General features: G+C 44.4%; 2 protein-coding genes across 2 annotated transcripts; one reads left to right on the top strand and one right to left on the bottom strand.

The window, feature by feature from the left end:
- Positions 1-788: 788 nt before the first annotated feature.
- On the bottom strand, positions 789-11,965 carry LOC309447091 (UPF0450 protein C17orf58 homolog; the record flags this gene model as incomplete). The annotated part of the gene is made up of 6 exons (XM_082067390.1): positions 789-3,758; positions 4,249-4,440; positions 5,928-6,005; positions 6,128-6,685; positions 10,380-10,697; positions 11,797-11,965. 6 exons carry the CDS (start codon positions 11,963-11,965, stop codon positions 3,574-3,576), a joined length of 1,500 nt encoding a protein of 499 aa, XP_081923516.1. The 3' UTR covers positions 789-3,573.
- Positions 11,966-12,049: 84 nt separating this feature from the next.
- Positions 12,050-18,330, top strand: KPNA2 (karyopherin subunit alpha 2). The gene is made up of 11 exons (XM_082066952.1): positions 12,050-12,141; positions 12,893-13,008; positions 13,106-13,243; positions 13,665-13,753; positions 14,602-14,870; positions 15,774-15,868; positions 15,961-16,224; positions 16,948-17,181; positions 17,267-17,449; positions 17,561-17,710; positions 17,801-18,330. Exons 2-11 carry the CDS (start codon positions 12,934-12,936, stop codon positions 17,891-17,893), a joined length of 1,590 nt encoding a protein of 529 aa, XP_081923078.1. The 5' UTR covers positions 12,050-12,141; positions 12,893-12,933; the 3' UTR covers positions 17,894-18,330.
- Positions 18,331-27,036: the final 8,706 nt, after the last annotated feature.

Below are 27,036 nucleotides of genomic sequence, written 5' to 3' on the forward strand. Positions count from 1 at the left end.
ACGCTTTGGGGATCTGTGCCGATGTTTCAAGTAACGGGAGGGAAGCGGCTGGGCAGACCTGACTCGATTGTGCTCCCGTGGTGCCGCGTCTCATTGTCGAGCAGCTGTTCCCCCCGATAACATTTCTACAACGGTGCCAAAATTACTGTAACGGATAACACGGTAGGAAGTATTTTGTGCGATGTCACTGCCCCCCGCTGAATTCAGTGATATTTTGCCAAGCGCTCCAGGAACGCGAAGCGCCGAGCGTCGTTCTATCTCGGGAAGGCGCCCGGACTCTGCTGCGCCGGTTCCTGCGCGAGTTGCTCCGCACGGACAACCCGGAGCCGCGAGGAGCCGCGAATCACGGATGCCGCTGCTGTTCCTGTGCGCGACTCGCTCGTGTTACCCGTCTGTAGTTAACCAGCCGCGGTTTGCGTGTGGCTCTTCGACCATTTGACCGGCTTTTGCACTAATTCAGTTACCTTCTGTTCTACAGGATTTCCCCCGTTTATGGATAAGCTCCTTTTGGGTTTAACCTCACACCTTGCTATGCAAGAAACTCTTCTGTTATTTTTCTTAAAGATGTTGCTACTGACCACACTTTCTTACACTTTCAGGCTCAGGTGTACAGGTTCTTCTGGGATAACTTTAATAAAAACCCGTGTTTTTTCTGTACATACGAATGTTGTCATTTAACCGATCTGTGAAAATTAAAAATAATTGTTCAATGTGAAAATAATCCATTTATGCTTCTTAAAGTAAGAGTAGTTGCATTTAGGTCATGTTGTCCTTTGACGTTTAAAACAATGCTGCTGCATATTGTATGCGTTGTGTTTTTAATGCAAAAAGGAAAAATCTCAACTTTGAACAGCATTTGAACATCTGCATCTCATCAAAACTTCACAGTATTTCTGTACTATTTATTCATATATAAATATATATGACCTCATTTAAAACTTTCCTACCTGTAGGTGATAGATTGCTATGTTTTTAACAAATTGTGGCAAACTGAAGAGTACTTTTTTGTACCTTATAGGACACATCATCCTAGACAAATAAAGTCATGTGTTTGACATCGATTTGGTGGTGTTTCTAATGAAACATTTGATAGCATTGTCATCTATAGGTCTCGGCTTTGCCAGATTATATATCATTTCCAGTGAATCAGGTTGATGAGGGAAATAGTCCATACTTAGAATAGAATCAGCTGAGAGGCCTTTTTAGTGTTTTCAGTTGCCATTGAGTAGCTTGAGGTGCTTTTCTTGATATATTAATGGTGTTCTTTTAAAGTTAAACGGTGCTACTGAAAATACATCACTGGTGTCATCCCCCCGTCCTCAAAAGCATGGTAAGTTAGTGATGTTTGTCATCTCTGTCCACTCATCCTCCTCTTTGTATTTTTATAAATTATTGCAACATTTGTTTCAAAATGGTCATATATTGTTATGCAGATTTTGATAACATGAGCTGCACCAGCTTGATTTTTGTCTCCTCAAACAAATTTGAAGCAGTTATCCTTGCACTAGATGTACTGGTGTAAAAGTTAATGGGGATTTGAAGCAGAATAAGTTGGGCTCACCCGAAGTGCAGCCCCGGCGAGGTGGGAGACGCCAGAACTCCTGTGCCTGCAGAACTCCCATCCTTGTCCTGCTGGGGAGAAAATGAATGAACGATAACGTATCAAAATTACCGCGGAAGTGCCGTCATCTTCTCAGCGTGGTTGCTGCTGTGAGGCTTGTGTAATGGTGAGTGCAAGACTCTAGAAATCCACTTGACCTAGGAGTTTGGTTTTTCCCTTCAGTACGTTAGTCGGTGTCTGATAAACCCAGTTAAAAGTCAGAAGAGTCTTTTCACTGCTCCTCCAGCTGCATTTGGGCTGTGAAACGCAGCGGCTTGTTGCGGTGACAGTGTAAGGAACGACCCCCCGAGGAAGAAAGGAAAGGTGAAGTGACTTTGTGACACAAGAACACAGAATCAATTGCTTTTCTGGCTTCTGGAGCAATAGCTGTATCTGAGGGTGCAGATGGTTCGTGTCAGGCATTGGCGTTTACTCAGCCTTTGGATGTCATTACCACTGGTGTATGATTATTTATCTCTTCCAGGAGACAATCAAAATGAGATATAGCTGTGGATGTTATTTTTGTACCCACGCTTTGCCTGTTTGAGGTTATGATAACGTCTTGGGGGCGGGGAAGGGCATGTAATTGCCGTTCTGGGCAAACAGATGAGCCCAGGACTTGCCTGGACTTCAGCTGAGAATAGAAACCGAGAAACCTGAGCTGCCCAGTAGCCCCTCTGCCTTCTCTGGCCCTCCCAGTCGCTCCAGCGCTTTGATTCAGTGCCAGGAACAGTCGTTCTGCCAAATCCAAAGCCCCCTCAGAGTCTCTCGGAAAAATTCCATCTAGATGTGCTGCGCTCCACGCGAAATCTTCTTTCACGTATCCGAAGTGAGACAGTATAGATTTCAGGTAGACACAAGCTGCTAGTAAATCCCTGTCCTATAGTAACAGCCTTTTGAATCCCAAAGTGTATGATGTCGCTCTTGGTATTTGGCTCCTATTACTGTGTATGTCTGGTTTTTAAGCTAAACTACATTTTCTCGTTTTTTCAGTATAGCTATCTAAAATCCCCAGCTGACTTCTCAAACTAGCAGATGCCGTTGTTTAATATCTTTACATATTCTAGAACCCCATGACCACTTTTTGTTTTGTCTTTTAAAGACATGATTATTGCATATTGACTCTTGGAACAGATTCCCTTTACCCTTTTATTGGTTCTTACATCCCACCACATTAGAGGTACTAAAAAATTTTATCTTTGATTGGAAAAGTAACTTTACTGATGTGCAAGTACAAACTTGGTGGTGTTTCTCATGGGACAATGACATTCAGTTCACGGTCCTAGGCCTGAACTTTGAAGGAAACGACGGTGTCACCGGGCTCAGAAATGCGCCTGCGGCACCATGTTTATTCTGCATTCCTTGGCGTGAGCTCGTGCCGTTATTTGGAAGCCTAACGGGGCATTTGTGTTGAGCAGTTACTTGATTTGCTTTCAGTAAGTGTATTCATATACTGGAATAATTACACAGCTATTTGGTACGCTTCGTGTGCAAATGCAGCACTGGTACAGACGTGTTTGAGGATACCAAAACAATACAAATGCCGCTTAGTTTTGTTGGTTTCTTTTGAATCAAATGCATGTAATAGTTCAGGCATAGTTGTGTGAAATGCAGTGGACATCTCAACAGATACAGCGATGGCATCATCTAACGTTTGTTCAAGGTTAAGGGTACGAAACTGTAGTTCCTTCTTGTTTACCTACAACGCCTCTAGCATTTTACTTTAGAATTACTACAGATTATCAGGGTACATTACAGCAGGGGAGGCAATAATAACCCGTGGCTCTGAAAACGGCAAATTCATGACCACTTAACATTCCCTAGACTGACTTCTGTGCTAAATTTCCCAATATATAGGTACCTAGCGAAAGCAAGTATCCTCTCCCCACCAGCTTCAGAGGTGAGAACCACAGCCGGGGTCATTCTGGTCGGTGATTCTGCTGCCTGTGTCACAGACGGAGGTCACTGGAGCTTTATGGACATTTGGTGTGAGCCGCTTGCACTTTGTGATTCCTCTTCCTATTGAATCTCTTCACGTAGCTGCTGCTCCTCAGCAAACCGTCCCCCGGGCGCAGGCGGCCTCGCAGGAACCGCAGCAGGTTCGCGGGGATCTGCCGTCTCTTGTGGTAGATCCGACCCATCACGATGTATCTACTGCCTGCAAAACAGAGAGGGTTTCTGTGCTGGGGAGAAAAGCCAGGCCTTGTTCACTCCGCTCGCTCTAAGGGCAACAGATCTACGAATGGATGCAAAGTTGTAACCTGCAGAAATAGATCCTGAACCTCAGTGGGATTTGGGGGTTGTGCTTGCATGGAAATTATTTAGTCTTGTGCTGCAGTTGGAAGTTTTTTGGGGAAATACTGGTATTTGATAAACTTGCATTTAGAAGGAAAACTGGACTACTGACAAACACATCAGCTTAAGCTCCTGCTTACATTTTTTTTGGCAATCCTGAAAATTCTTGCAATCGTTTTGGAACTGGATAAAGTGAGGAAAGGACAATGCTGCTTCCTGACTTCTCCACACAGTTGGTTCCCTTCCAAACGTTTAGAGAAACAACCACCCAGGATAAGCCTGTTAAACTAGGCCGGACTAAGACGGCACTACACAGGAGGAATAGCGGAATGGATTTAGCTGGAATTACTTACCAAGTTTAAAGTCTGGACACGGTTTACTGCAGTTTAAAGTATCCACAACTAGGATGTGAATGCGGAAGAAGAAGGCGTCAGGAGTAATATACAGGCGACTCGTCTTGTATAATCCATCGCTGTTTACCAACAGGGTGATCAAATGGACTCCGTTCCCCAGGCTCTCCACGTTATGAACAATTCCGTTCACTGCTGGTTTAAGGGACAGGAAGAAAACAAAAGCATCAGGTTACATATCTTGGTGGCAATTCCGGATCTATGTGAGGGCTGTCATTTAAAATGCTGTAGGAGTTGCTTCAACTAATCCCATTTAATGAGTTTGTCACCTTAGTTTTTGCTGAGTTACCGGCCTCCTTGTGGCTTGCAGGTCAGAGATGTGTCTTAGTGAATTTTACAAAAATGTTTCAAAAGAAAGTGATGCTTTGAGTCCTGTTTTCCATCCTGATATATAAAAAGTGGACATATTTACCTAGCAAAGTAAAATTCTCACAATCAAAACTTCACATTGAAGTACAGTGCTAACCTGCCAATGAAACGCTTCAGCTTTTGAAAGCAAAGGCCCTTGCACCAAGGCCAGGGCAGCAATAGGCCACGTTGTACGCTCATCTCTTCACGCTCTCCACCCCATTTCTGCTTTTGACAAGTGCTGTGACTGCAGGAACTGGGAAAAACAAACCGATGTGCTGGGCAGGTAAGGCAGCCAGGCCTGTAACCAGCATCACACCTGCCTCACCGGCAAGAACTGATCCCATCAGTCTGCACTGTAAATGTAAAGACATACAAGGCTCCCTCTGCTCACTGCAATGCAACCTTGCCTGATCTGCTGCTCACACTTTCCTACTTGTCTTTCTCAATTTAAGAGATGAATGAGACTGCAACTCGTTAAAAGGGTGAAGGATAGAAAGGCCGGCTGGCTCTAAGGCCTACGTTGGACAGGAATGCATGAGAGTGGTAAAAAATAAAGGATATAGTATTCGTAAAAAGCACTTCCTGACTTCTCCATTTAGAGAAAACAGATGTCTCCCAACGTGTTTATGTTCTACAAATGGAAACATCTGTTAGCACTAGGCATGTATTTTGCTTATCTCTTAAAATACTGTGAGAAAATTTGGTATCTGTTTCACAACTTTGTAAGCGCGAGGCCAGATTCCAGTTGGAAAATGCTCAGTATGAAAATGCCAGGCTGTTGTCTTCGGCTACAGCGACATGGACACGAAGACTGAAGACAGTGAAAATCCTCTCTGCAGAGAGGAACACGGTTCTGGTTTTGTTTGATTCACCATTTCATTTTCATTTGAAACTTCAGCCTCCCAAACCACAAACTTGCTCTAAATAGTAAGAGGTAAGTAACACGGCAACAACGTTTAATCTTGGAGTATCTAAAATAATTGGTCTTTTCAGTTCTGTTGACCAGCAGCAAGATCTTTGTCTTCCTCTCAGGAGTGGAAAGTAGAGGAAACAGAAAAAAGAGCAATACTAGCCAAAGGTAGGGAAAGGGTAATGTAAAAATTGGTACCGTTTGTTGTAGCACATTTATGAAGAGCTGTGATGGGTCCTTTTAAGTGCACTTGGTAATTATTTAACATACTGAGTGAAAAAGTAACTTAAAGGCAGAGGTGAAATGTCAGTAATAGATGAACTAAGAGGTGTCTGTGTGGTTCAGGGAGGACACGACTTACCGAATTCGCTTGTGCAATAAGCCTCCAGCTCGTCTCTCTCCTTCCTGCACTCGCTCAGACACATCTTCTCATCAGGGTCTGGAACAGGCACACAGACTGAGGGGCAGCGATGGGCCCTTTGGGGACATCTCATCCAAATTGCACCGCCCACCCTTTGGGGAGCTCACACTGCCCCTTCCCAGAGCGCCCCGTCCTCTTACCGTTCTTGAGCACGCTGAAGTGGTCGGGCGAGCTGGACGGCCGGCGGTTGGTGGCCCAGGAGGGTTTGATGCCCTTTTTCAAGGGATCGGTGGGTTTATGGAGGATGACCTTGCCTGGTCGGTTGAAGTGATCCAGCGTGTTGGGATTATCTGACTCCTCTGAGGACGTCACCCGTCGGTAGGGAGAGTCTGGCTGACGGAAAGGAGCCCACACGCTGTTGGCAGCCTGTCCTGGCCGCCTGTCCGGCCTCCTGTGCGCACGGTTGAAGTCCAGGGAGGCAGGAGAGGGTCCCTCGGGCGGGCTCTCCAGCGCCAGGGCCCCTCCGTACCGCCAGAGGTGTTTCCTCAGCCCCGTGCTGTTTTCTAGAGAAGGTTTGGTGCGTTTCTTTTTGTCTGACGAGAGGGAGATGACCCCGGGAGGTCTGGGCCGCCAGTGGTGTGTGTGATTGTCTCTGGTGCCCCAGGCGGGGAGTTTCCCTTGGCCAGGTGCAGCATCTGCGGAACTATGAGCATCTTTGCTCAGAGTCTGACTGGGTTTCTCGGCATAGGGCAGGGATCCTGCATACGGAAAAAGGAGAGAGCTAATTAGGCTTTTAATTTTGTTATTGTTCCATGTGCTTCTGAATGACAAGTGCCTGACAGATCAGAGACTCTAGTCCATAAGAGAAACCTTCAACAATATGACAATATAACTGATAAATAGTTCAATAGATGAAATACAGTAGAGCTCCGCATTCTTCTGCACTCAGGCACGGAAGGCCCAGTACAGAGAATGCAGCTGTGCGAGCAAAACACGGGAATTTGCATTTTTACTTTATTATTGTTGCAAATTAAAAACACGACTTATAAACAAACCCTCTTCTCAAAACCCTGAATCTCCAGGGAACATCTGAGGAAACAAGGTTCACATCGCCGTTTGGGATGCTTGTTTAAAAGACTATGACAACAGAACTATTTGGTTTTCCCATCCATGTGTCATCTGGGCTCTTCAGCAGCTCTGGGCTTTGAATGCTACTGAAAAGGTCTTTATTCAGAGTTTTGGATCTCTGACTTTTGCACCACAGAGCTGTATAGCGGCAGCGCCATAGTCTGGTAGCTAGGCTATTGCTGCGGAGTAACAATTATTTCAAGGCTTTTCTTAAGTTGAGAGGACAAGGGTTGAGAGAGAGAGGAAGTGTCTGGGAATCTAGTGAAAAATGGAAGGGCTTAATGACATTGTTCACGCAAGCTGGACTGTCACCTAGGCCTTCGTTTATTCCTTCACCTCGTTCATTTGGACCTCACAGAGAAATACGACCTTCTGTTTAGCCTGGGAAGAGAGACATTTCCTCCTGCAGTTCATTTTCCCTTTGCTTCAGGCCTCCGCTGCACGCCTGGAGTCAGCCAGCGGCGTTTTCAAGCTGTTCACCCACACACAGCCGCTCTCTGGGTGTTCGCTGTGGGCAGCGCCGTGTAGGAGGCTGATCCTGACTCCTTGTGTGAAAAGAGATATTCCACACACACAGACGAACAACGTCCTGGTTTATCTGCTCCGACTGACTCCGCTGCTGACCTTGCCACTTCTCCCCCTTCGCTCTCACCAGCTGCTGTCATGGGAAAGATTCCCTGATATCTGGGTTGGCCACACATAAAGTCAAAAGAATGTCCATGAAGAACGGGGGTGGGAAAAGTCCAAGTTAAAGAAAGCGATAGGGTGCTCCGGAGATGTTTCAATATGAAGCTGGGAACTCCAAGCAGGTGTTCTGGACTTGATTTTATAAGTATACATTTCTAGCAGTTTATTGTGCCTCCTCTCTCATGGCTTGTAACAAGAAATAGTTAATTTTTCTCTACTCAATCTGTTCAGGACCTCGAGGTCCATTCCCCTATACCAACATATTCCTTTCAAGCTGTTGCAACCTGAGAAATACAACTGCAACACAGTTAGCTTCTGGACTTCTCCCTCCCAATGGAATAGATATATATATCTTATTTCTGTACCATCAATGAGAGAGTAAAAAAAGAAAATATACCCGTTTAGGACAGCTTGCTGCATGCACATGTGACAGCATGCCGAAATAAATCAGAAATCTGGAGTTTACAGGGTGAGGGGAAGGAGACTAAAAGGGAAAGATCACATACAGATAAAAAGAATCCCATATGCAGAAGCAAGTCAAGCGGTGAGTGCTGACTGTGGCTGGCAGGGCTCACGGCACCGGCTCGCTGCTCCTTTGGCAGGTGCTCGTAATTCTTTCAAATGCTGACAAATCAAACACTGCATTTTACATTCCCATCCCGCAAACCGGTTGAAACGTTTCTTTCTTGAGCCCTTATGGGGCTACTGCTGAAAAGAATACAGCTGAAAATGAAAGAATTTGTAGTAAAGTGTTCAGCGTCCCCTGACACCAAAGGCAAACCCCAGCCCCGCTTTGAATGTTAACGAGCTTACCGGCCACCGAGCTGGAAGATGATCTGAAGACAAAGCAGAGGAGCCAGAACACTCTGGTTGTCATTTTGAAGGAGGGTTTTTCCAGACTCAAAATGAACCGGAGTGTTTTTATGCCCATCCCCGACTCACACTAATGAGAGGCAGCCCCAGGGGAAACGGGAACCGGACAACCCACTGGAGCCAGACCAAGAGCTGCAGCCCCCGCTGCCCCGACACCCCACACCTATAGGCAATCTATACTGCCCACCGCCCCAGACACCCCCACACCTACAGACAATCCATACTGCCCACCGCCCCAGACACCCCGCACCTATAGACAATTTATACTGCCCACCACCCCCGACACCCCCACAACTACAGACAATCTATACTGCCCACTGCCCCGGACACCCTCACACCTATAGACAATCCATACTGCCCACCGCCCCAGACACCCCCACAACTACAGACAATCTATACTGCCCACCACCCCGGACACCCCCACACCTATAGACAATCTATACTGCCTGCAGCCACCTGTGCTGCTGAGAGTAACATCCAGATATACGTTCTCAGCAATAGGGTTTTACTTTAGGGGAATGTCTTGTTTCCTATCGTGTTTTTTAGAGAAAATCAGACAGAACAAATCTGGGTTTAGCGGATATGAAGAACTACATTACAAAGTGTGATTGACAGATGCTGGAACAGGCAGTTCAGTGTCGGTAAAGGGCACACATTACAATGAAACATATTTAGGTATTCCTGTCCACCTCCAGTTATACAGCTGGTAATCTCTTTCGGTTTAAGAAACCGGTTTCAATGACTCCTTTCACAACAACAAATGCAGCAGTTACTCTCCAGTCCGAGCTCTGCTGAGCCCTGATATAACTTTATTTTTAAATCTGTATTTGCCGATATGAAGAACTCTGCAAATTTTCACACAACCCTGCTTTGGATTATTGAATTAAGTACATTAAGCCCTATGTTCCTGCAAGGAGTGACCTTGTTATAAGACAAGATTTCCATTGTGACAGTTTTTCTCAGTAGCTGCTACTGGATGTCATGAAGTTTAGTGAACTCGTTCATGCCTTTAAGGTGCAACAAAGAACTTTAAAACCCTACAAAAGCGCTATATCCCAGCTCCCAAAACACACCCCCCAAGAGAAAATCTGCTCCTCAGTAATGCCTGTGTCATGCGGTCCAGCTTTAAACACTGTTTGGGTTGTACTGTCTTAATTAAGCAGCTTAATAAAATTCTTAAAAGTACAGAGCTTCACCTCAAGCGGCTATGGGTGAAAAAGCAGAAAACTAGCCAGAACAGTGTGCAAAATGTGTCACATTTTAACACAGCTGTTAGTGTTGTAAGTGTCTAGCGTAGTGTTTATTAATCCTTATTTTCCTTTGCTACTGTAAAACATTTAAACTCCAAAAGTATTTCCAGATAGCTAATTATGGAAATAGGAGTTTAAACGATGGATGGAGAGATGGAGGGAGGGATGGATGAGTGTCCTGCACAATTCATATGTTCCAAGGAGCCTTCTGTTTAAATTGACTTGTGGCATAACTCAACCTATATCAACATATGCCTGTGTCTGTACTTCCCAGACTCTCTACTTGGGCCGGATCTTGACTGAAAGGGCAATTTGGAGCATTTCTACGGTTCAAGAAGCGACAGATGTGCTGGCAGCAGCTCTCCGAGCAGGACTCTGAGGAAAACAGGGACCGGGAGCGCGATGGCCGCGGTCACAGCCACGGGTCCCCGCCTGCCCCCCACCGCGGGCCCGCCGTGCGACCCGGCCAGCCCGCCCCCCGGCCCCGGCTCGTTCGGGCTCCGCGGACACTCACCAGTCACACGCTCGGCCGCGCATCCGCGGCGACCAGGACGCCGGAGCCGGGCCCCGGGCGGAGGCGCTGCCGCAGGACCCCCGCGGGAAGGAGGGAGGCGGCGGCGGCACCAGGCGCGGTGGCGCCGGTGAAGGGCTGCGGTGCCGACGGGCAGGGAAGGCGGCCCAGCTGCCCCCGGGCAGGGCGGCGGCTGAGGGAGCTTGGGGCCGCGCCCGAGCCCGTGCCAGCGGCAGACCGGGCTACTGGCGCCGTTCCGGGTCTTCCCCACCGGGCGCGGATAAAAGTGTTGGATGGGTCCAGCTGGGCGCCCATACCGTGCTGCGCGGGAAAGACCACGCTACACTTGAACCACAAAACGTGTGCGGCACGACCCAGATGGGACTCGAACCCACAATCCCCAGCTCCGGAGGCTGATGCCTTATCCATTAGGCCACTGGGTCACCCAGCTAAAGCTGTCTGCGCCGCGCAGTAAGAGCCCCGCCCGGCCGGCGCTGGCCCCGCCCCCAGGCAGGATTTCACGTTCTCTTTGCTCGTGACCGGGGGGCCCCGCCAGCCCGTTCCCTGCCCCGCCCTCCTGGGGCTCCGCCCCCTTCCACTCCCTCCTCGCACGCCATTGGGCACTGTGCTCGCGGCCCGCCCCTCAACGTCACGCGAGCCCGTGGTGCCGCCTTCAGGAGGTGAGCTCGTGCGTGTCGAGGCTCACGCGCCCTCTCCTCACAGAATCCCAGAGTGTCAGGGGTTGAAGGGCCCTGGAAAGCTCATCCAGTGCAATCCCCCCATGGAGCAGGAACACCCAGATGAGGTGACACAGGAAGGTGTCCAGCCGGGTTGGAATGTCTGCACAGAAGGAGACTCCACAACCCCCGTGGGCAGCCTGGGCCAGGCTCTGCCACCCTCACCATTAAGAAGTTTCTTCTCATACTTAAGTGGAACCTTTTGTGTTCCAGTTTGAACCCATTACCCCTTGTTCTATGAACTGTAGGCTGAAGTGCTTGAATTGCTGGCAGAATCATGGGTTTCCTCCAGATTTTATGGCTGGAATTACATCTCCTGTGAAATAGTGTGTGCTTTTGCATTCCGCTCCTTGTAAAATGGCCAAACCCTTCTGAAACCATCCGAAATCGGTTGATTTTGCGGGCGTGCCACAGAGGAAAGCATACTCTTTCTGTCATTCTGTACGATTTAGTTTCGACCTGTCCCGATTACTGCTGAATTGCTTTAAATTGTAATCTCACACCCCATTTTCATTAAATACCCATGCGCCGCACTCCTAGGAGACACAAGACAGGGAGTCTGGGGAAAAGCTTGCGGTGACCTCACGGTTACTGAGGTAGAAATTTAGGCTGTTTGTGAGGAAATATTAAAGTTACTGCCCCAGAGTGTGGAAATCTCCCTGTGCTCACCCCTCTAGCCCCACCCCGAACTACAACTCCCAGCATGCCCCGCGCCGCCTCCCCGCAACGCCCGGCGCTCTCCCTGCGCAAAGGATGCCGGGAGTTGCAGTTTTGAGGCGCTGGGCGGGTGCTCGAGTACGTGACGTCTGGTCGGTTCTTCCGGGAGCGCGGCCGAGTCTCGTCGCTTCTCATCGCGAGACGAGCTGCTTTTCAAACTGGCCAATCAGAAGGTTGCTATGGCTCGAACTGGCCAATGGCAGGGCGAGGGAGCGAGAATTTAAATCCCGCCAGGAGCGGGTAGGGGCAGTGCAGCGTGCTCGCAGGCTGGGAGCGGCCGGTGGCAGGACGGCTTGTGCGCGGAGTCTGAGGTGGAGGTCCCTGCCTGCGGGGGCGGGAAGGGAGCCTGTGGAGGGGAGAAGCCGCGTGTGGGGTCGCGGGGCTGTGCGCTGGGCTGTCGGAAGGGAACGGGCTCTGCTGCCGGAGTCTCTAGGGCGGCCTCCCTCTGGAGCCTGTCGGATGTCCGCGGTCACAGGCCGCTGTCTGGAGAGCGGCTGACAGGGCTGGCGCGTCCCAGAGCGGGCTGTTTGTTCCGGCTGAGTTGTGGCCGAAACAAAGCCGCTCCTCGGAGCCTGCCAAGGTGCAGGGGCTGCCTCTTTAGCAGTGTAGCTGCTGCTGTGTGCTGCCGGCCGCACCGGCATAGCAAGCTCCCTCGAGGGGCCTTTCCAGTGCAAAAGGGGATAAAACCTGTTCCTGTCAAAGGGGGTCGGGGTGGGACTAGATGGGGGTGCTTGTGCAGTATAAGCACACGGCATAGTGAAAACAGTATTTAAAAGTATGTGTGCTATCCATGGGAAGGAAGACCAATCTTGCTCCTAAAAATAATGGCTTTGATAGAGTTTGTGGCATGTGTGCCTACTGCTTTTGTGTTAATGCTGGAGCTTGCTGTAACATCCAGGAGTTTAAAGAGACAGCTGTTATGTTACTAGCATGTTCAATCGAGTCAGAAGCTGTTGTTGTACATAATACAGAAAAACGTATGATTCTCAAGTATTGATCCTCTTTTTTAAAATTTAAATTGCATGGAGTGAACTTGCTCTTTAATTTTTACTCTGTTTTCAGGCTTATTTTTATCTGGTTCTCTCAAAAATCTATTAAGCAAGATGTCTACTAATGAGAATACCAATACAGCAGCAGCTCGCTTGAATAGATTCAAGAACAAAGGAAAGGATACTACAGTGAGTATTTCTGTTACAGTTCACTACTTTTTTGCCATCATTTCTTTCATCGTGAGTTGTAAAAGCCAATAATTTACTATGAATGTATATCCTCCAGGAGATGAGAAGGCGGCGTATTGAAGTCAACGTAGAACTGAGGAAAGCCAAGAAAGATGACCAGATGCTTAAAAGAAGAAATGTTAGCACTTTACCAGATGATGCCACTTCTCCTCTTCAGGAAAACAGGGGCAATCAAGTAAGTGGGTTCTTGGGATGGGCACACTTGGAGCTCTTGCAATATGAGCTCATGCAGCCACACTAGTACAAATTCCTTCTCGTGTGAAACACAGCACTACATATATATTACCAGCTTAAGTATATACTGCCAACTCTAATGGACAATGCTTTTAAAACATAGCTTAGGCAGTTATGCATAAGCCTACTGTATCAGTGTAATGGTGGTGTGAAGAACTCAATTTAAAAAGCCCCAATCCTTTCAGTAGTTCAGATAACTGTAGTTAAAGTTGTAGCTGATATGCTTTTGGAGTATCATGTAGCAGTATAATCTTTTATTAAAAGAAGTTGTTGTAAACATTCATAATTTATAGAAGGACTCTGCAGTCATGAAGACACATTTCACCACACATTCCACATTCATGTAACTTTTTATTGTACAGGTTTCAGCACACTGGTCAGTTGAAGAAATAGTCAAAGGAGTTAACAGTAATAATATGGAACTTCAGCTACAGGCTACTCAAGCTGCCAGGTAAGAGATTGGAAAGTAACCAATTCAGCTGTGCAAGCCAGGAACCAGGCAGAGTAAAAGAATTTGCTTATGAGCTGAAGTGTCTGTTGATAGCAGCATCTATGGCTCTTCTTATCAGACAGTATTTTCAAAACCTGAGTCAGCCTTTTATACAATGTTTAGGAATACTACATTTAGTTATAATTTTATTGAAATTGTGTGGCTTTTGCCTGTTTAATGTGCCTGAACATTTTACTAGGAAGGAGTAGTTCTTTCTAGTGGTTTGGAGGTGTCGAAATAAACAGGAGTCAGTCTTAGAGCTGTAGGAGTAAAAATAAAACTCTTTGTTATAGCAGAATAAGGTATCTTTAAACTGTGTTAATACTTCACTACAGTATTTAAGTGCAGTGATCTTCCTTAGAGTAATGTGAACGTTAAGGTGATGGGGCTTTGAAGTATGTCATGTTTCCTTTCTGCTTGCCAGTCTAAAATCTCCTTTGGCAAGCTTGTAAATTGCTGCAGTGCTACTGCTGGCAGCCATGAACCTTCTGTCTGCTGAGAAACACCTGCCAGTTCAGGTGGATTATGACTCTTGCAGGTCTGCTTTAGCTCAGAATCTGAACAGAACCTCTCATATAGTGAAGACTTGCCAAAACCAACATTAACAGAGGTTTAGGAAGCTAGTGTTCAGCTTGTCTGCATTTCTCATGTCTTGTTGCACTGCCTTCCCTGAGTGTTAAGGCAATGCGAAACCTTTTCTCCTTTCAAATATGGGTTTGGGTTGGGTTGTTTTTTAGGCTGATTAATGGAATCTGTTGTTCAGATCTCTGCAGACAAAAATAATGCCTTCTGTTTGTCTTCCTCCTCAGGAAACTCCTCTCAAGGGAGAAGCAGCCTCCCATAGACAACATAATTCGGGCTGGTTTGATTCCCAAGTTTGTCTCATTCTTGGGCAGAGCGGACTGTAGTCCTATTCAGTTTGAGTCTGCCTGGGCACTGACCAACATTGCTTCTGGCACGTCAGAACAAACAAAGGCAGTAGTAGATGGAGGCGCTATCCCAGCATTTATTGCACTCCTGGCCTCTCCCCACACTCACATCAGTGAACAGGCTGTGTGGGCATTAGGAAATATTGCAGGTATGTCAATGTGCTACTCAACTCTTTCACACCTCCTCCTTTATTTAAAATAGGACGTTATTACTGACATGTCATGCCCAGTATAAGGTGTCTCATACAATACCTGGCAACCTGTGTGTTGCATTATGTGGATTGATTCCATATTTCACTTCAGTTTTGATAGAGCTATATAACCATGCTACAACATGAGGCTTTTTCACATCTCGCTGGGTGTTTTTGTGATTTATCAATGAGCTCTGCTCTGTGTGTTCATTGGAAGGGTCAAAGGAACAAGCAGATGGCTCACATATCTGTATATGTGGTGGCAAATATTCATTGCTTCCCATTTTTAAAAGCCTGGTCTAAATTAATATAGTTCTTTTAAATAATATTGCATTTACTATATTATGGTTTCCTACAGTTGTGCCTTAAGAGAATAGTGAGTCTTCATGCAGAGAAAATGAGCTCAATAAAAGCCTTGGTTGATTGAAGTTTTCTTAGTTTGTCCTTTCACATTTTTAAACTCACTTATAAGGTACTTTTTGTACTTGGCAATAGGAGAATTCAGTCAAACATAAGTATTCCTTAAGCATTACAATATAGAATCCATTCATGCAACCGCTGATTAAAACACATTTGAAGTCCCATGTTATGGGAAGAGCTCTGTTCTAGTGGTAGGGCATAGATATGTTTTCAAAGAAGTATGCAAATCCCTGTTTTAGTGTTAAACTCTAAGAAAAGCTGTATAGAAAAATGTATGCTAAATTACTTTTCTCCAACAGAAAAACTTAAGCTCAGTGGCCTTTTTATTTTATCTAGCTCTTCTTGAGCAGTAGGGAAATCTATCCTCTAGCACATAATGATTCTGTATGCACATGTACCTCTATTCTGGTCTTCACCTGGCTGTTTTTCTTCTTTTCTCAGGGGATGGTTCTGCCTACAGGGATCTGGTTATTAAATTTGGTGCAATTGAACCACTGCTGAGTCTACTAGCTGTTCCTGATCTCTCTTCTCTGGCTGTAAGTGTGCAGTATGATCCAAATTATAATTACTAATAAGTGAATGAAAACTCAGTGAAACTGTTGTTAACCATTTCTTTCAACTCTTGCAGTCTGGATATTTACGCAATGTTACCTGGACTCTCTCAAACCTGTGTCGTAATAAGAATCCTGCGCCACCCATAGAAGCCATTGAGCAGATTCTTCCAACTCTCGTTAGACTCTTGCACCACGATGACCCTGAGGTGTTAGCAGACACGTGCTGGGCACTTTCCTATCTAACAGATGGTTCCAATGACAGGATAGAAGTTGTAGTCAAAACTGGATTGGTGCCGCAACTTGTGAAACTCCTGGGGTGTAGTGAACTGCCCATAATGGTAAGCATCAGATGTGCAGATGGCTATTGCTTGATTTGAGTCATGAATAACACTACAGTTAGAACAGAGTCCATGTAACTGAATGGTTCTTTTCCTACGTCAACCCATTCCTTGTTCCATGGTTTGTGTAGGTAAGATTTGAGCTTTTCTCTTGCCTGGAGACTGCCCTACATCAGACACAGATTATTACTGTTGATAACTGTCACCTTCTTTACATAATCAGTGGATTTAGCACACAGAGGAGCACAACAGCCAACATCATAGAATCATACAGTCATAGGATAGTTTGGGTTGGAAGGAACCTTCCAAGGTCATGTAGTCCAGACCCCCTGCAACGAACTGGGACATCTTTGACTACATCCTTTAAAACTTGCTTTTAACACTGAACTACTGTGACAAATCCAAATTCTAGGGACAGTATTTAGTGCTCTGTGCACACTATAATTCTAGAATAATAAAACTGCATTAGCACTTGGGAGATGGTTTTCCTAAAGCTCTGTCCTGGATAGTTGCGTGCAGACTGGCCTTGGAAGGTGGGCAGTCTTAACCTGCTTCATGTCTGCAGATATAATGGTAATGAGGAGCTTAAAGCTCGTCAGTACAGAGCATGTCATGCTCTTAACTGGGAAGGCCAGAGTGGAGGGGTGTCATATGTGGTTGTATTTGCTCAAGCACAGATTAGATGAGTACTGTTCCTAAGTACTGTCTTCATATTTGTTTCAGACCCCTTCATTAAGAGCCATAGGAAATATCGTCACTGGTACTGATGAGCAGACGCAGATGGTTATTGATTCAGGAGCACTATCTGTTTTTCCAAGTCTCCTTTCTCATCATAAAAACAACATTCAGAAAGAAGCGGCATGGACCATGTCCAACATCACTGCTGGACGACAGGACCAGATTCAGCGAGTTGTAGACCATGGCCTTGTGCCTTATCTCATTGGTATTCTGAGGAAGGTAAACAAAAGCCGTATTTACTACATTAGGCTTTTGCTATTACTGCTGCTATCTGTGTTCAAATACTCTGCTTTTACCTCCACAGGGGGATTTCAAGTCTCAAAAGGAAGCTGTGTGGGCTGTGACGAACTACACAAGTGGTGGAACAATTGACCAGATTGTCTATCTCGTTCAGGCTGGTGTTGTTGAACCACTACTGAATCTCCTCTCAGCTAAAGACAGCAAAACTGTGCTAGTTATTCTGGACGCTATTTCTAATATCTTCTTGGTAGGTGGATGCAGTACACTCAGTTATTATTGTCCAAGGTGGTGTTAGTGGTCATCCAGTAGTTAGTGCCATGCACCTTGTCTGAGGTTATTCCGTGCTTGTCTCTTTCAGGCTGCTGAGAAGATAAATGAGACTGAAAAACTCTGCCTCATGATTGAGGAGTGCGGTGGTCTAGACAAAATTGAAGCTCTTCAGTCACATGAAAACGAACAAGTGTATAAAGCCTCATCCACCCTGATTGAGAAATATTTCTCAGCAGAAGTAAGTGGCTGCAGGATGACTTTATTTCCACTTTTATTTTGTATTCTAGAATTGACTACTAGGCTGAAATGCTACCTCTCTTTCTTCTAGGAGGAAGAAGACCAAAATGTTGTGCCAGAATCTACTGCTGCCAGCTACACTTTCCAAATTCAGGGCAATACTCCAGATACATTCAGCTTCTAGGTCTTGCATATACTGCAACCCACCTACAAGTTGTTTGGCACACAAATGACTGCCACTTCTTTGTCTTAATAGTTCCTCTTTGGTTTTTTTACTGTGTTTTTATATGTGACCTGTAGCACTTTGTCCAACTGAAACATACTTGAACAGTTCAAAACTGTACATATGTGAAATTCTAACTCTAAACTTTTCTGAGATACTTGTAAATACTTGTTCTCTTTCTGTATCTTGCTGTCCTGTCAGCTGTAAGAGTGCGAGTGAGCAATACAGGCTTCTCACAAAGCACAAGCCACTTATCTGCAAACCTCCTCTTAAACTATTACCTTCTATGTAACCTACTGCTGTAATCAGTACACTGAGTAGGCTTTTAAATATGATTTGTGTTTGAAATTCAATAAAATTATATCAACACATCAAATAAAATTGTGGCAATTGCTCTCAAGGTGACTGAGATGGTAAGTATACTTAATCAAAAAGTACAATGGCAAGAATGCAGGTCTAAAACTATGGGAGATTATTAAGATTGTGGGTTTAAAACAGCTTGCCCCCCCATGCTCTGACTTCTGTGTATATCAGGTTTCTGTTGCTGCAGAACAAATGAATTGCTGACTTCTCTTGCAGAATCTGATTCATTCTATCCTGTTCATAACTGAGCTAAGCAGTTTTTTACCTTTTGGAGAAATATTTAAAGATTGTAGTAGCACTACCTATCCATCCTCAACACTATTACTTGAAGTTAAGTGCAGCAGTAAACTAATTGTAAAGTATGTTCAGGTAGCTTTAGCACAGAGGATATGAAATGCTTTGAAGGACTAATCTGCTCTAGAGAGTGAAAATGGAAAGTGTCATCTTGGAATCTTATTGCCCCTCTGCTTCTAAATGGTTCCTCACAGTAACCTTCCCTGTCTCTAAAGGTGGCTGTGGGGGGTGGGGGGGGTGATGGGTCCTGTTTTTCCAGCATTTTGGTAAAACTTGGATTGAGCTACTTCATTAACCAGAGCCTCATGGTGGTCTGTGTGTGTGAGTAACTATTGACTGAGCTCTCTGAGCCTCCAGTTCTGAGGATGGAGCAGGAGAGATCAGTTTTTCATGGCTAGATTTGTCACAAGTATGACTTTAAACATAGCATGTGACTTCAGAGTTGTATGTTAAATACCTCTTCAGTTATTAATAAAAGGCAGGAAAACAAATTAATGTGTAGGTAATTCTTCCAGAATTCCCATAGGCTTTGCACACACCCCCCCCCCTTATTGAGGGGGGAGTGTATTGGTTTTAAAAACACAACAAAACAAAACTTTCTGCTAAGAGAACCTGATTTTAAAAAAAATCAGGTTTGGTGTTGTGTATCAGTCTGCTTTGTGTGCTTTCAAGTCTATTTTAGAGTGTGTATTCATATGTAAGTGGATTTGGTTGTAACTAAATGCTTTGTTAAGGATACCGAAGATTTCTTCAAATGAGTTATGGCTAACATGAAGGTTATTTTTGTGCAAGTCTCCTACTACCTAGTTCACATCTGCTTGCAGAAATGGTACCGTCCCTTACTGGAGGCCGATAATTACACATACACCCTCATGACTTCTCTGTGTGAGCCACTCGCTTGGGTCCTGTGTAACTGTGTGTAGAGAACTGAAAGAATTAACCTATATAAAAGCAATTAGGAAAAGTCAGCTTTCATAAATGAAATCATTGCCTCCACACTTTGTGGGTTTACACGGGTAATGATGGAATGATTTGTGAAGTGTAAATCAGAGTTCTTGAGTAATCTGTTTCCTCACTGTGTAAGATACCATGTCTTGCGGCAGAGGGTGCTACAGGCAACCCTACAGTCCCATTTGCATTTAAGAGGTTGCTGTGGAGTTTCACCCAGCCTGGACTACTCAGGTATGATGTACTTTATTTTCCTATTAAGAAAATACTGAGGGGAACAAAAAAATCCCTTGGAGCACATCTTGTAGTTACAGAAAACATTTATGTGCTAATTCCTGAGTATTTAACCAGGTTAAATATTGAATATAAGATATAATATTTTAGAAGTGGTATCCCAGGGTACTGTTACTGTAGAACACAACTCCTTGCTTTGCTTTTTAGTATTTATGCAGTTAATTTGCCTTTTCTCTCTTTATATAGAAAAGGGGATGAGAATGCAAAGCACTTGTTAAATAGCATTCTCTCTACTTTTTTTCCCCTGAAGTGCCTGTTTCAGAATTATCTAACATACAGAGTTAATAACAGAATGGTGCATATTCTTCTCTAGGTGTCTGACAGCTCAGTGGCTTAATAATTAACTTTCTGGGGACTGAGACTTAGGTTTTATCCAAGAAAAATGTGTTCAGCCTATCCACCAATGAGCTCTGTTCTTGGCAGCGCGTATTTCCACGAGCAACAATCTGCAGCGATTATGAGTAAGTGACTGGGGTGAGTCACTCCTTATTCTAAGAAAATGCAAACTATTTTTGAGGTTAGGATTAGAGTCACCCATTAGGCTGCGTTTCAAGCTTTAAAAAAAAAAAAAAGGTGGTAGGAGCACAAGAGGAGAGGAGAATTGTTATTGCTCCTAGTTCTTGGTTTTTTGGTTGGGTTTGTGTGTGTGTTGCCCAGCTGGATTTAAGAGCCAGCCTTCTTTATTTGGCAAATGCCTAATTCAGGACAAGGGCTGGAATAAGTGTCTGGTGGCCTGTGTGTCAGCCTGCCAGCGACTCTGTGCTGAGAGCAACAATAACAGACCCCTGCTGACATCAACTGCCTTGGAATGCAGCTGTTGCTAATGCTATTTTATCGCTGGACTGATGGCAAGATTTCAGGCTAAGATCTCAGCAAACGTAACCACCCCTGAAATTCTGATGCTAGCAGATGCCTGTGTGATTGCTTCCACTTGCCGTCTCCAGAGATGCTGAGCTCCGAAAGAAGAGCAGAGGCTTTGCAGTCCTGTTCTTCAGTAGCCTGTCCACTTACCACTACAGGAAGAACAGTTTGAACTGTGGAAAAGCTAGAAGTGCTTAAATTAGGATAAATCCATTCTTTATTTCCCCATGATTTAGACTGTGAAACGTTCTTTCAAGTGAATCTGCTTCCTGCTGCTCTGTACAGAATTACTTCAATTGCACAGAACTACACAGCAGTATATCAGCAAAAAATAACAGCTGTAAGTTTACAGGAAAAGGAATTCACCAGCCAACAATATTTCTCACATCTTTTCTGTTTCTAAATCTCTTTTGCAGCAAAGCAAACTGCAGTACAAGCAAGTTATCCACAGACATCCTGAAAGTAGCTGGTAGGATTGACCTGGAGCCTGAGGATCCTGATGTCCATTCCTCGTTAGTCCATGGCACCTCTGGTCATGATTATACTTTTCCTGATGAATATAGGATTATCCCAGCAGGATTTAATGTCTTTTGTGATGAGGTACGGCATAACATTAAGCACAGGTCTAAACTTTGAGAGTGTGTACAATTTGGGGAAAAAGTACTGTTATTCAAAACAATTAACAAAGGTTAATTGTGACCAGTGATATTTGGCCTAGAGAGGAAAATGTTGGCACTCTTGCTTAAAATCTGATAGGAAACACATTAACCCTTTAGCCTTAGCTTGATTTAAGCTTGACTAACCTCCAGGGGAACATGTTAGGAGGAAAGTCTGAGATGGAATTAGGTGACCCCTCCTTCTGTTGGGAGGGGTGTAACTAATCTGACTGCAAATTTCAGAAAAAGAGCATTCATAAGAACACTCAAGCTGCAAGTGCTCATTGTGTTCAGAAAACATTTCCACCTTATTGATCCTGAGAGCTGGGCAGAAACTCAAAATGTAGATGGCTGGGAAAGAATTGATTCGCTGTGAGTTTCATAGCACTTCATAGGCAATAAGGGTGATGGGACCCCCGTCCCACTGCCCTCGGGGGTGTCGTTAGTGGGAGGGGAGCAAGGTTGGGAGTTAAAGGGATGAGGAAAGGAGAGAGAAATTAAAGTAGGGTGGAGAAAAATCCTGATAATTCTTAAGCACAACTTGCTTGACCACAATAAAACATTGTGCTAGTCACTGAAATAAAAAACCATGGGCCAAATCTAGAAGTGATGTATAAATCATACATCAGGGACTTTCAACTGACTGGCATACTAAAAGCAAAATCAATGGTGCTGATTTCACTGCGGAAGAGGTTGGATTACAGCTCTGAGCTCAGCAAAACACACAGTACATTGAGGAATTGTTCTACTTTATTGTTCATCTTTCTCAATTTGCATTGCAATGTGAAATGAAAATCATGGGATCGACTTTTGAAGGTGTGATTTGTTTGTTTTTTGAGAGATGTATAAAAACAGTGGAAATCTGCCTAATTTATTATGTGTAACAGATTGCTTTGCATACAGGTTCACAGTGGTAAAATAGTTATAATACTGGGAGTACATAACTGTGCTCTGTGGGCATGTGGAAGATTGGATATTCAAAGTTATCAGAAGATCTTGAATAATCTCCAAGGCACATTTCCATCATCCCAATCACTTCATTTTTACCCGCTATATGAAACAGATGTAAAAATAGCTCTCTCATCAGTGGATTGCTACACGTATTTGTGCTGCAGAAGTTCAATTCTGTTCGAAGTAAGACTCAGGAATTATTTGCAGAATGTTGCTGTTAATCAGAAGCAGCAATTTAACGTTACGTACCCGTCTCTCCTCCTACCCCCAGCTCCCCTTCCCAATTCGGAGCAGGAAATGACACTTGGACGGAGCTCAGCTCACTGTCTGGAGAGGCTCTCTAGGAATGAGGAGGGACTTGAATTCTCTCCATATGTCATTTCCTTTCCCCTAATGGCTAAAAGAAACTCCATTGCTGCAGCCCATATAACATAAATAGAGAGAACATTACCAGTGTCAGAAAATAAAGGTGGGACAGAGAGGGCATCCACATTCCATTTCTTCCTTCTGTGTAGAAAGACTGTTTCATATAGTTCCCAAAACTGAAGCTATTAGATTCAATACATATCAACACCTGCAGTTTGTGGCCAGACATGGATTAGAAAAGGAAAATGTAAGTAGAGGAGGAATGGTAACAACTGTGTGAGAGCTAAGGAAGAAGAGGTGATTGAGGAAGACTGACAATGGGGATCTAATAATTTCTAACAAGTTCTAATAGCAAATAATCCTAGAAATTGCTGAAGAAAAACAAGATCAGCTCACTCGTGCAACCAGCTTTTGTCCAGACTACCTTTAAAAACCTTTCTGTTCAGTGAAACCAATAGCATGTGCAGATATGCTGCTGCAAAATGCAAAACTTGATCTGCTATATTGCACAGCGGATTTGAAGCTGTCAACAGAATTCAGCGTTCCATAGTAACCAATTGAAAAAAAAAGCACAAACATGACCAAAAAAACAGCTGAACAGAGGGCTTGCTTCCTCAGAGCCAACAAACTGTGTATAGACTCAGAACAGAATGTCTTTCTAGCAATATGTTTGTTAGAAACGGAACTGTGCAAGGCACTTTGCACAACAAATGGGATATGACATTCGCTCAAAAACCCCAAATTTTGCAGTCAGGAATGAGCATATCTGCATGGAGATGTATCTGCTTGCAGAATGATTACATGTCATTGCAGAACCGAGACCTCACATCTTTTGTTAGACATATTGTCCCTAAATTCTACTGCTAAAAAGAGAAAAAAATAATTTAAAAAAAAAAAAAAAGGCTTTTCTCCAGTTCTATTTTAAAGTATTTCAAGAGTGGAATAAAAGAATGATTCAAGACACATGGTGACAGCTTTTGCTTTAGTTTACTTTCAGCACTTCGCTAGACCCACTAACCTACTTAAATATCTGCTCTGCTCTCTTCTGGCATGCAACCTGGCTTTATAACTTTTAGGATGAGATAATTTTAGAGACACCTTTATCTTAAATGCTCTCAAATCAGTTTCACAGTGGGCTTGTGGGTGATTCTGGTAAGAAAGCACAGAAGCAGCTAGTGCAGGCGCTGGGATGAGTTCGGTATTTCTGCAGTTCAGAAAGGCTTAGGAATTGGATTAAACAAATATATTATTGTGTTTATTGAACCTCTAAATGCTTTGGTGTCATGATTGATCTTATTTATAGACTGGGTTTTCTTGTAATGTGTTTATGGATGTCTGCAGGCTTGCTAAGGTAAGACAAGACGTGGCAGTTAGCCTGGGTTCTCTTCAGTAATCCACACCACTGGGTGAGTACAGGCAGTAGCACATTTTGGACAGCTTGTTCTGAATCTTAGTGGTTGCTTCCCCATGGCAGAAAACAGTCATCCTGTGAGATTAAGCCTTCGCTAGCTATTTTCAACTTTGAACCTTGCAGATTCGATTACCTGTAGAAGTACACAATGTTGTTATAGTTGGATAAACCTCCTGGAATTTCACCTCTCGAATAGAAACCTTTGCAAGTGATTTGCATGAGACACATGGCGAATCTTCCACTTGCTCGAAGAAACGGGAGATCAGAAGTACCAGGTGAGGGCCGTTTTGTTGCAGCGGTTTGCACTGCCCGGGGCGTTCGCTTTCTCTGCCAACATCGGACATGCAGAGCCGTCTGTCCCCAGCCTCATTTGCTCTCTGGGTCAGTAGTTGTCTCCAATAACCACAGTCCCTGTGATAGATTGGAATGGGATAAATTTGCCTCATCTTAACCCTTGACGTGTATGGGATTCTGTAGAGACAGAAGCACAAGGTTTTCATCCCTGATTATCTAGGTAAGTAACAATGGCCAATGACCCCAAGCTAATTACGCTGAAGTATTAAGGCTTATCAGATAATATTCTAGGGGTTTTGGGGAGTCAGGAAAGCATCTCTGCTCTTCTTGGCTGCATGGATGGGAGGTGCATCATAGAACAGTCTCCACTTCTTCCAAGGCAGTAAATAGTGGCTGTGGTCCAAGCAGGATGTTAACCAGGCAGACCAGGAGATTAATTTAACGTGGCTGTTACCTTCCAGTGCATCACTGTTGATCAGCAGCAGCTAAGAGGTGAATTTAGAGCAGCAGGACTGAGTCAGCTTTTCACACCCCTGTCAGCATCACCCTCCTCTCAGTATCAGCCGAAACAAGACTCAGCGATACTTAAAAAATAGGAGATTTTACAACTCATCTTTTGCAGGCAACAGAATTGTTATTTCAAATTGATGCTGGGCCACAGCGGATAGGAAAGATTAGAGAAGGTTTGTTATTCTTTCAGTGGCTAAATAATACGGTTTGGTCGAAAAGAGGGCTGTATGTCAACTCTCCTAAATGCTTGTTTGGGCTGACAGTCTTCCTAGTAACACTTCATTTGTCTAAGCTACACACCACTGGGACAAATACACAGTGTCAAGTTGAATCAGACAATATCCGGAGACAGATACTGTAGTACGGTAGTAAATTCTTGATCCATATCACTCCAAGGAGACTGCTTCCAACTGCCTTATTCCATAAGGTCTTTTAGAAACCTATTTATGTCAGCCAAATGTAAGGATGAGATTCTAGAGTTGCTTTGGTCACAAAGCAACATGAGAAAGTCCTGCAGAGCAGTTGCACGAGGGAACATGCGGTTCTCCAGGAAACCTTAGTAACTTCAGTGGGAACACTGAGCACGTAGCTCTCAAAGCGCTTGACAAAGCTGGTCGTCCAAGAGTCTGGTAAAGAAATGGTGTTATCAACAGTATTTTATGGCTAAATAAGTGGAAATCGTGGGAGAATAAAGGAAATATTTTTCACAAATAAAGCTTGGTTTTGGCCGAGGGCTTTTGAAGGTGTAGTTTCTACTCTGAGTTGGCAAAACTGGGCGCTACCATTTGTCCTGGGCTGTTAAAAGTGCCGTGTGACTTGAGCTGGAAAACGGGGCTGGGGCTTGAACGCAAGTGTAATTCGGTCACTTGCCCAAGCACCAGGACATAGTTTCTCATGGTAGATTTACCTCCTTCAGAAAGCGAATTTTAGCCTGCGGCTATTACTAAAACATAAAGCAATGCATCTATTTATTCTGTGTTCAACGCCTGTCTCTTTAAAATCTGCCTTTTTTTCTTCTTCTTCTTATAAAGTCGCACTAGGATAGCGCTGTCCTGCAGGACATGAGTAAATAACATGACTAAAGAACTGCACGGAATATCTGTGCATCAGTTACTAATCTGTTCTGGATGGATGGACTTAGAAGTTATCTTAGTGACTAACCACTGGAAAATTCTGTGATATGGGAGCTCGTGCATTTTTTTGTAGCCACAGCTGCAGTCATTTCCCTTCAGAGACACATCATTTCCCCAAGACACATCCTGTCTCGGAGGGCCATGGTGTCTGCTGCTCCAGGCTTCTGTCCCCTTTTCAGTGGCCAGCATATGGGTGGAGATTTCCTTCCTAGTTTCTTCTCTTGAAAAGCTTCGTCTCAAGCTCTAGCTTGAGAAATGCATTGAATCTTGACCTCTTGCATAAATGTTGTCTGTGCATGCCAAAGGGAGTCAAAGTGAGAACCGGAGCCCCTGTCTAGACATGTTTCTTCATCCTACAACTGATAGGTATGTCTTCCATTAATGCTCTTTGTCCCTGAGTAGTAACGGTGACAAAGTTAAACCAGATATTTAAGCGTGTGCATCTGAATAATGTCATTTTTCAGCTCACCGGCAACGAAAACAATGGACCAGTCTGATAATTTTAATTACCTGCAAAGGGACATAAGGAATCTCATGCAAAGTGAAACTATCTATTCCAAGTCTTCTTGAAATGTGTAACCACTTTATAGATGATTTCGGTAGAGTTTGATCCTTTTGTACGGAACAGCAGTGGGGAAGGCAACTGAAAGCCTCACAGAGGACAGATTCCGTTTGGGAACACGACCAAAATGTGATGGATCTGCAATGAATTTAGGAAGTACTTTTGCTACAATAAGAAGTTATGAATGGATTAGAGCAGGATTAAAAGAAAAACCTATGCCAGTGAGGCAGACTGGGAGAATGATGCCCGTTGTAAGCAAAGGTGTTGATGGAGCGGGTCAAGGCTGCTTATCTAATGACTTGATTTACTAAGCAGTGCTTAGGTAAGGCCTGTTTGTTATTAGGCACTGTATTAACACAACAAGAGAAAGTCCTTGCTTTGCAGACCCTTGCTGTTAATGGTGGAAATTGGCTTGGGACAGACAGAACGTGCTAGTGAAAAGTACGATACAATGGCAGGCA

Source organism: Streptopelia decaocto (genome assembly GCF_964273445.1).
Source record: "Streptopelia decaocto genome assembly, chromosome: 16".
Classification (NCBI taxonomy): domain Eukaryota; kingdom Metazoa; phylum Chordata; class Aves; order Columbiformes; family Columbidae; genus Streptopelia; species Streptopelia decaocto.

Coding starts and splice junctions, on each gene's coding strand:
- KPNA2 (XM_082066952.1), top strand. CDS start 12,934: ATGTCTACTAATGAGAATACCAATACAGCAGCAGCTCGCTTGAATAGA. Junction 15,869..15,960: donor CTGATCTCTCTTCTCTGGCT/GTAAGTGTGCAG, acceptor CAACTCTTGCAG/TCTGGATATTTACGCAATGT. Junction 17,450..17,560: donor CTATTTCTAATATCTTCTTG/GTAGGTGGATGC, acceptor TGTCTCTTTCAG/GCTGCTGAGAAGATAAATGA.